The 8,848-nt window shown below is 32.6% G+C and overlaps 2 protein-coding genes across 2 annotated transcripts; one reads left to right on the top strand and one right to left on the bottom strand.

Moving 5' to 3' along the window:
- Positions 1-21: 21 nt before the first annotated feature.
- On the top strand, positions 22-1,248 carry LOC109608667 (leucine-rich repeat-containing protein 57). The gene is made up of 2 exons (XM_020025187.2): positions 22-146; positions 207-1,248. Exon 2 carries the CDS (start codon positions 238-240, stop codon positions 952-954), a length of 717 nt encoding a protein of 238 aa, XP_019880746.1. The 5' UTR covers positions 22-146; positions 207-237; the 3' UTR covers positions 955-1,248.
- A 2,077-nt stretch (positions 1,249-3,325) lies between these two features.
- Positions 3,326-5,673, bottom strand: LOC109608634 (programmed cell death protein 4). Its single transcript, XM_020025141.2, has 2 exons — positions 5,236-5,673; positions 3,326-4,891 (listed from the first exon to the last, which is right to left on the bottom strand). The coding sequence occupies exon 2, from the start codon at positions 4,818-4,820 to the stop codon at positions 3,495-3,497; it is 1,326 nt and encodes a 441-aa protein (XP_019880700.2). The 5' UTR covers positions 4,821-4,891; positions 5,236-5,673; the 3' UTR covers positions 3,326-3,494.
- Positions 5,674-8,848: the final 3,175 nt, after the last annotated feature.

Here is an 8,848-nt window from a genome sequence, read left to right as displayed (position 1 = left end):
GAAAGCGTTGACAATAACACGGCAACAGTGTAAAATTATTTACAAAAACATAAAATTGACACTTACTGTTGACATTTTAAAAAGTCAGCCATTTACAACAAACTTCTACAAACATCACAATTATTCTATAAAAGTACAATGCAAAGGTAAAACAGCATATCTTATCACTTATCACTCAATAATTTAATTGATTTGTGTATTATCAGCTGATTGTTATGTGAAATAACGTCCTACAATATGGGTAACTCAGGTTTGAAACAACATATCGAAACGGCACAAAAGACTGGAGTCCTGAAGGTTTCCCAGGGCAAGTTAAACGAGTTCCCACCAGCATTCAAGCAACTTGAGGGTTGTCTACGGACCTTGGATTTATCTGATAATAAGTTTGTTGTCCTGCCAAATGAAATAAGCAGATACATTCAGCTCAAGCATCTAAATCTCAGTAAAAATAAAATAGGAAAATTGCCAGATTGCATTGGAGCCCTAACAAAATTGGAATCATTTAATGCTAGTCACAACAATTTAACCTCTTTGCCTAGAACATTGTCCAATTTAATAAATTTAAAACAGGTAAATCTTAGTGATAATCATATCAAAGAGTTTCCACTGATGTTTTGTGGACTGAAACACTTGGATGTGCTGGATTTGTCCAGGAATGAGATTGTGTCCCTTCCTTCGGAAATCTCTGGTTTGAATGTAACAGAGCTCAATGTCAACCAAAACCAGATATCTCATGTTTCACCGGAAATAGCACAGTGTGCTCGTTTGAAGACATTGAGACTAGAAGAAAACTGTTTACAACTGACTGCTATTAACCCAAAAATTCTTCGTGATTCAAAAATATCTAACCTGGCATTGGATGGTAATTTATTTGAAATGAAGCAGTTATCTGATATAACTGGTTATGATGCTTATATGGATAGATTCACAGCAGTTAAGAAAAAGCTCTTTTAATTTCAGTAAGTGCAGAGTTTTATTATTTACAATGTAATTTCAGTCTGTCATTTGTTGCATCTATTTGTGATATAGTTAATTTAGTCAAAGAATATTTTTAATATAAACTTACATTTCCACGACGTCCTAAACTGGAATGGACAAGATTTGTGATGTGTATTCCATTTTAATATCTGGTGCTTTCTGTCAATTCTATATACTGTAAAGAAATGCCCATCATTTTATACTGACATATTTTAGCTATATATGTTTATAATTCTACACTCTAAAATATATGCTTCTTTATAAAATTGATATTTAACTGAAGGATATTTTATTAAAATTGATTTTTGCTCAAGAGTGCTAGGTAATATGATCTAAATTCTATATCAGTAACTATAAGAATGTACATTACTTAAATAAGGAATATGTATGTTATTTGTTGTATTGTGTACAAAAAGGGGGTTTCAAAAGAGTTTATCAGTATTTATATATATGTACAAAGTGATAATATAAAATGATCTTATACAAATTTGATAATCAGGAGGAAATGTTGAAATTAATATAATTTTTTTATTTTTCAGACTATATAAAGTTTAAAAAATAAAAAGACAAACCAAAGAAAATACTAAATCATAAATTAAATGCAACTATTTAAACGTGATTAATTTATTTGTTTAATTTAAGTTTGAAAACAAATCTACACTCATGGGCAAAAAACAAAACCCCATTTTTTTCGAAAAAGTAATGTCACTTTTAGATTAATAAACGGTGATAAATGGATTTCTGAACACTAGTTTCATATTTTCTCTATTTGGTCAGGAAATACCCAAGACCAAATTAACCTATTTAAGACAATTTGTGTAATGAATTCAGAGAAATTGGCATAAAAACGTCTTTTTTATTGTGAGGAATTATTCTAAAATTTAAAAATATTTAGATTCCTAAATAATAATTTTTGTTTATAAATTTACATAATTAGTATGTATTTAAATACGGCCTAATTTATTTAATACTATCATAGTTATTAATTATTCAATATTTGAAAATATTGTAAAATTCTATGAAACCCCCGTCCATTTTAATGCTTAAATTATAAAATATCTCTGTTGTGAGCTCGTGACATAATTAAAATAATTATAAACTTTGCATGAGTGTTGTAACAAAAATTAGACAATCAAAAGATGATAGTTGATGTTTTAGCTTATAGCAATATCCTAACGTGTAACGACTATTATAACAATGGTATGCAGGGTATGCCACAATATTTTTATATTTCAATTTATTTGAAAGATATATTTGCTAACAATACCTATTGCGATATATCCTGTGCACGAGAGTATGGAAAATATTGGGTCCAACACCATAGCTTTTAGTATGATCTGATCTAAATGTGATTTGAATCTTTTTAAAAAGTGAAAAGCTGTTAGTGTCTGAAAGGATGATTAGTTGAAATAACAGCAATACTTAGCTAGCATAACAGCTCTTCATTTTATACCTAAAGGGTTGCAAAATTGATGACACTTGCTTTAATAAAATCAACATTTAAGATATATTCAATTCAGTGTGCCCAAAGATCGTTAATTTAACAAATTCAAAAATATAAATTCAGTAATTAAATTTTAATAGTAGGTACGTCTTCCAAATTGAAAGAATTATGCCAAACGATCTAGTAGTGTTGATGGATTTAAATTGCACTTTAATTTTGAAATATTTTGCAACCCTTATGCATGACCACACACCTAACCATTTATCATCACCACCTCTTTAATGTGACACACCAATAAACCATCGCAGCTGTTTTTAGACCAAATTGAACATACTTATTAAACAAACAGTGTACTATTTGTACATATCTTTCGATATTTATTTTAGTAATGATATTTAATTGTTGAAGAATTATATTAGTTTATAAGTTTTTAAAAAAGCATATTATTTATTTTTATCTTTCTACCTCAAGTGTACTTTATCTGTATTAAAATAAAAAATAGGTTAATCAGTTCATTGTTATTATTTGCACATATATGTAGCTATTTTCTTCAAAGTGTTAAGCATTTTCTATATGTAAAATAAACTGTTTTATGTGTTTGGAAGTGTTTTATTAATGTTTAAATTGATGTTATTTTAGTTGCATAACCATAGCATTTAGTACAAGTCCAAAAATTTATATATTTGGGTAAATTGAGTACTTTCATATTGTTACATGTACAAATTTATCAAGATATAAGTTGTTCCAAAGAAAATTTATGTACAGAATCTATGGCTTCTTGTATTTTAGGAAAATCAAAGAAATAAAAGCCTTAGTGTAGAAAAAAACTTTTATTTTCTGGCAATTTATTCTCTGGTTATTTTTTGTACTTTGAAAAAACAATAATTTCAAAACTTGAAATGCTAAACTTGAAATAATCTTTATTTCCATAGAACATATACAAAAAAGTAACACTTTTATAATCATATAAATGACACACCTAGTGTGTCATAGTTTAAGATAATCAACGAAACATACAAATGCATATTGATGAAAATCTACTAGTGGCTTAGGGCCAGCAAAATCAGATCACTTAATGCTTCAAATTCTTAAAGAAGTGCTGATCTCCCTCTGAGACGAAACGTTTGCGTCCTCTGGTAGGCAATCTCTGGATGACTTGTTCAGTGAGAAATCCGGCTTTGTGACATCTATCAACAAATCTGTCCAGAATTATGTAAGCTAGGGGAACGTCCATGGATATGTCGTGGAGATCGTCTAAGACACGCAAAAAGCCCCGCTCCATCTGATCAGGCGTAACCAAAACAGCAGTGGCAAATGCTTTAAGTAGGGTGCACAATGCCTCCTCTTTAGAAGCACTGTTGGCTTCCAGAGCCATGACTATTGCTTCATAAACCATTTCATGGTGGAAATGGGGTACTTCTAACAAACGAAGGCACCTACTTGCCTCCTCTACGTCGCCAGAAGATATGAACTCCTCCAACAGCAAAGCCATTTGGCGTGTCAGTGCTTTAACTGGTCTCAAAGCGCCGCCAACACCCCAAACATTGTGAAGACGAACGAGACCATGTTTCATAGAGAGCAAAGTGTCAGCATGTATCAATGCCTCCTGGAAATCCTTGTTATCACTCTTTTCTCTAGTTGTAGTGATAAACTTAGGCGGAATGCAATCGTCAGCGACAGCACGAGCTATAAAATTGCCCAGTACCGTCGGTGCATCTGGAACATCCAAAATTAAGTCATTGATATTTGAAAGTAAATTTTCAAATGCTTTTTGAATGTCCAATTCAGTAATTGTGTGACCGAACAAGTCAGAGATCAGTACTGAAGTCATTTCTCTATGGGAAGGCTTGTGGTCCAGAGCAATCTCAATAACTTGCTCAACAAGTACATCCCTGTGATCAGGTGAAATGCAGTCCTCAATTGAAGCGGCAGCTTCATGGGTGTCACCATTTTCAAAATACTCTAATATAATTGGTTCAATCTTTTTCTTAATCTCCTCACTGGATACATCAGGTATTACAGCCTTTAGAACAACATCACCGTTGTTCACGTTCTCACTATCAAAATTAGGGTCATTGACATCTTCGTAAGTTTCGAGTAGCTCAGATCCCGGCAGGCCCCAAACTCCCTTTCCTCCAGCACCCCCTTTCTTAGGAAGGCCACGTCCATAACCATTTCTGGACCTGCGACTGTTCTTCCAGGATCGGGGGCCATTGATGAAGTTCGAGGAGATGATGTTGTCCTTGCTGTTCTGTCTGTGTACCTTCTTAGTCTTACGTTTGGTTGAATTATCACCGACTGTTGCTGTTTCTTTGGTAGACAGCTCCTCGTTCACGATCTTGTCAATTTCCGATTCATCGCCAAATTCGACGTCCACGTCTTCCTTGTCTGAGGCCATGATGAACCAGGAATTAAAAGCCCTTTTGCAGATCGAAAATCAAACGATTTTAAACGTAGAACTGCAACAAACTGTAACAAAAACACGATTAATGTTTTGTGTTGATGTGAATTAATTTTCACGTTAAATTTTAGGCACGTCATAAGAGCGTCTACGTGACTTACACGTTATATATAAAAAAACGCCTATATTTAGCGGTCGAATGCAACGAAAACGGCCTAAACTCCTTCAACGTGACCATTGAAAGCAACTGTCAAGTGGAACTACATCGATTACGGGTTTCCAGAACATTGTCTAGAAGCCGATCGAAAGAAGTAAACAAAACAAACCATCTGGGTTGGTCTGACCGCGTGCACGCACGCACCAAACATAACAAAACATGATACGTTCATCGACACACAGACAAAATACCCACCTTTTAATTCAAGTAGAGTGAAATGTCGTGTAAAATCAACGTTTCAAGTAGATATTATTGCAAATCAACTTTTTGCGCAACACACCACACACTGGTCTGCCATAAACAAAACGCACCGCGTTTATTTTCCCACACCGAGAACCGAACCGCACGCTCGGTCCCACTCGCACGTCAGCCGGAAACCGATCGAGAGGGAGACGGAAAACAAACTGGTGGGGGGAAATGTATCGAAGGGAAATGTCTCGATACAACAAAAACAATAATACACACGCCTTTTTATATTACGCGTTGAAAATATCCTACACATAAAACCGCGTTTTTTCAACGACGGACACGTTTTAGAGTCGTCGATTCGCTTCACGCCCGTTTCCTTTGTCTGCTTCCGAGTGTTTGTCCGATTCCATGTTTATTTACCATTTTGGTACGAGATAATTTCCGAATGATGCGATAAACCCGTTTTATTTTGTTAATGCGCAGATGATTTTTAACCCGATTATTTTATATTAGTAAACAACAATGTCCCTGAGGTAACTTTCACCGTCTATCAGTTGTTGTTTGTAGCAGTTTACAATCATAAATTAGCGTAAATTACTGAATATTTATGTTTACTATCTATATTTACATTATAATGTTGCATAATATAGCCACACCAGGCCCGGTGTTAGAAATTTTAAAAATTCAAAAATTTACATGTCGGAAAATTCTAGAATATTAGTAGGTAGATATTACATACAACTCAGTGAGTATGAGTTAGAAACAGAGGAAAAATGGTCGAATATTGAAAACATAGATTTTATTTGCTCAAAAGTCGATAAAACCTAAAATTTTCCATTAAAATGAAATTTAATATTTTCGTTCTGAAATGACCCTTGTATAGGAAAATTTTGGATATTAGGATGCCACCCATGTACACTAAGTGGTTGTTTAACAATGCCAATAATATTATTATAAACATTTAATAAATTTTTATGAGTTGTTTATTTCATTTAATAATACCAAAAGTTCGATTTTTTTAGCAATTTCGTTTAATTAGTAGTTGTATAATACCAGTTACAAGAGTACCATAGATAAATATTTTAAAATATCTTCAAAAATTTAAATTTAAAGTGTTTAAATTAGGCGATCTTGCTGGTAATAACATTTTTTGAGTTTGGTCCAACAGAATATCGGCATATAAACTTATGGTGCTTGATCATGTGTATTTTAGAGACACATCTAGTGTAAAATTTTGAAAAATTAATATTAAAAATAATTTTTTCACAACTTCCAATAACTTATTAAAATTTCAAATGAATATCTCAAATAGTTTTTGAGTTACAGCCTTTTACAGAGAAACCGCTCAAGTTAGAAAGTCACGTTTTGATTGATCCAACTCATGCATATTGCATTATTCAGTTTGTTACGGTTTTTTATGCAATTAGCAATTTAGTGATGTGTAAAACTTGTGACTGTGTGACTTAAACAAGTTCAAGAGGCTTAGGAATCAAAATTACTCTTATGTATGAATATGGTCTTTCGTATATCAATTCCGGGCTTATGATTGAAAATGCATTTGAAATGAATAGACGTTTCGCGGCTGTATCTGAATAAACGGAGTTAACCAAACGAGATGCCTCGAAAGAGGGTCTATCATCTCGAGGAAGAGTGTATTTGAAGAAAGACAAGACGAATTATTAACAATTAAATCAATCAATTTTTTATTTAGTGACTTGAGAGAAAGCGAATTATTATTATTAAGATTATTTTTTTTTTTTTTATTTGAAAATTTTACTGTATCACTATTTATACATGACTGTATCCTCCAAATTTTAAAACATTTGATGGATTAGATTTCTTTAAAAAAATCCTAAAATTCTCCTATTTTTTAGGTTATCACACTAGGTGTCCTCTTTAAGGTATGTACATTTTATGCATGAATCGGAAAAAATATTCTCGTGGAAGATTCTTCAAACAAGCACCAAATCATATCTCCACTAGCATTCTTCGCACTCCCACCTTCAGATTGATTTAATGTTTTACCAGCGCAAGAATTTCTTCTACTCCAGACTAGATCGTGGTCTTCTGGATAAATAGCACACGAATGCTCAACGAATTGATATTGTGAATTCTTCTAAGGATGCAATGTGAAGGAAGTTGAATAAACATAAAGACGTCGCGCTACGGTGGCAATTAGCAGGACCATACATAAAATGCATGTCAGTTAATTCTGCGTAAACAACCTTAACAAAACGAAAAGTTGTACACTTTTAAACTGTATGACCTGACAACAGTCAAATACCTAATGTTTATTCCACAAAACATCAGCAACTATGATAATAAATGCAAGATTTTACAAATTAAAATAGGTGCTATAAAAAGAAATATTTCTTCTTACCGTCAAAACCGTTCATTTGCGAACCCTTACTTTTTTATTTTGATTCATGCTATTACCTCCACAAATATTTTAAATCAATTTTCAATACCCTATTTTTTAAAATTTACGAGAAAAATTTCAACTTTTCTGTAAATTATTATATACGATGTAAATTTTGATTAATCTGTGTCAAATCCGGACCTGCTCCGGCGACGTTAAAAACAAATCTAAATTTAAAACTTCGTCTAATAGGAAGCAGTGGCTTTCGGCTTCTATTTTCGTATAGTGCGTGCTTTATATTAAACGAAAATAGGAATAGGCATTTTTATAAGTATATTTTACAAATAGGGCATCGATTTTACTTGCAAAAGAGAATTTCGTTATCCGTTTTAAACGGTTTATATTTACCGGTCGTCGATGTATATATTAGTCATGTATGAAATTTCCATATAAATTGAAAATTGATAAAATTGTGACCTTGGCGTTCATAAACAATATAACAGTAAATCTTTGGTGACTCTAAATAAATGCATTTTGCTGATGATGTCAAGAACGGTAATTTTCAACCTTACGGAAACTAGGAATAAAATGTACTTTATTTATAACCATATTAAATATGCAGACAGAGCATTTCATGAAACCACATGTTTTGATTACAAATAGGAAACTCATAAACACATGTAATAATAAGGCAACTCATATTACACATGTGGGTACTCAAGAATTATCTAGTTGGTATCTTTATACCCATGTAAAAAGTACTGTAGAGTATTACAGGCTTGGAAACTTTTCGACAAAATCCAAAAATTCGTCAAGTTTGTTTCTCAAAGGGATAAATCATGACACAAAACATTGCAAAACTTTTAATCTTCTAAGTGAAGTAATTCTCCAAATTTCTCCAAATGGGAAAGGGGATCAAAAATTATTAAGAACTTTTAATGCCTTATACATTGCTGCTTAGTTTTTGAAATTCGATCCCCTCATTTAGAAAATTATAGAGCTTTAAAATACCAACAATATGTTTGACGACAATTAAGCTGATTACAATCCAGAGATTATCCGCGATATACTCCTATAACAGCCCTAGAAGTTCAATGTATTCCATTGTATGTTCTTTTTTTTAGTTTCATTTGATTTACTATAAAATGCTATCAACCCAATTTTAACACATATCATAGACGCATATCCAACAAGACGGAGCACCTCCGGGACACTGGATAAGACTAAGGGTTTTAATTAAATGACCCCCTCGGTCACCTG

The sequence above is a fragment of the Aethina tumida genome, chromosome 3, assembly GCF_024364675.1.
Source record: "Aethina tumida isolate Nest 87 chromosome 3, icAetTumi1.1, whole genome shotgun sequence".
Lineage (NCBI taxonomy): Eukaryota > Metazoa > Arthropoda > Insecta > Coleoptera > Nitidulidae > Aethina > Aethina tumida.
Note: the sequence above shows the minus strand (reverse complement) of the source record. Positions and strands in the feature narration are given on the sequence as shown.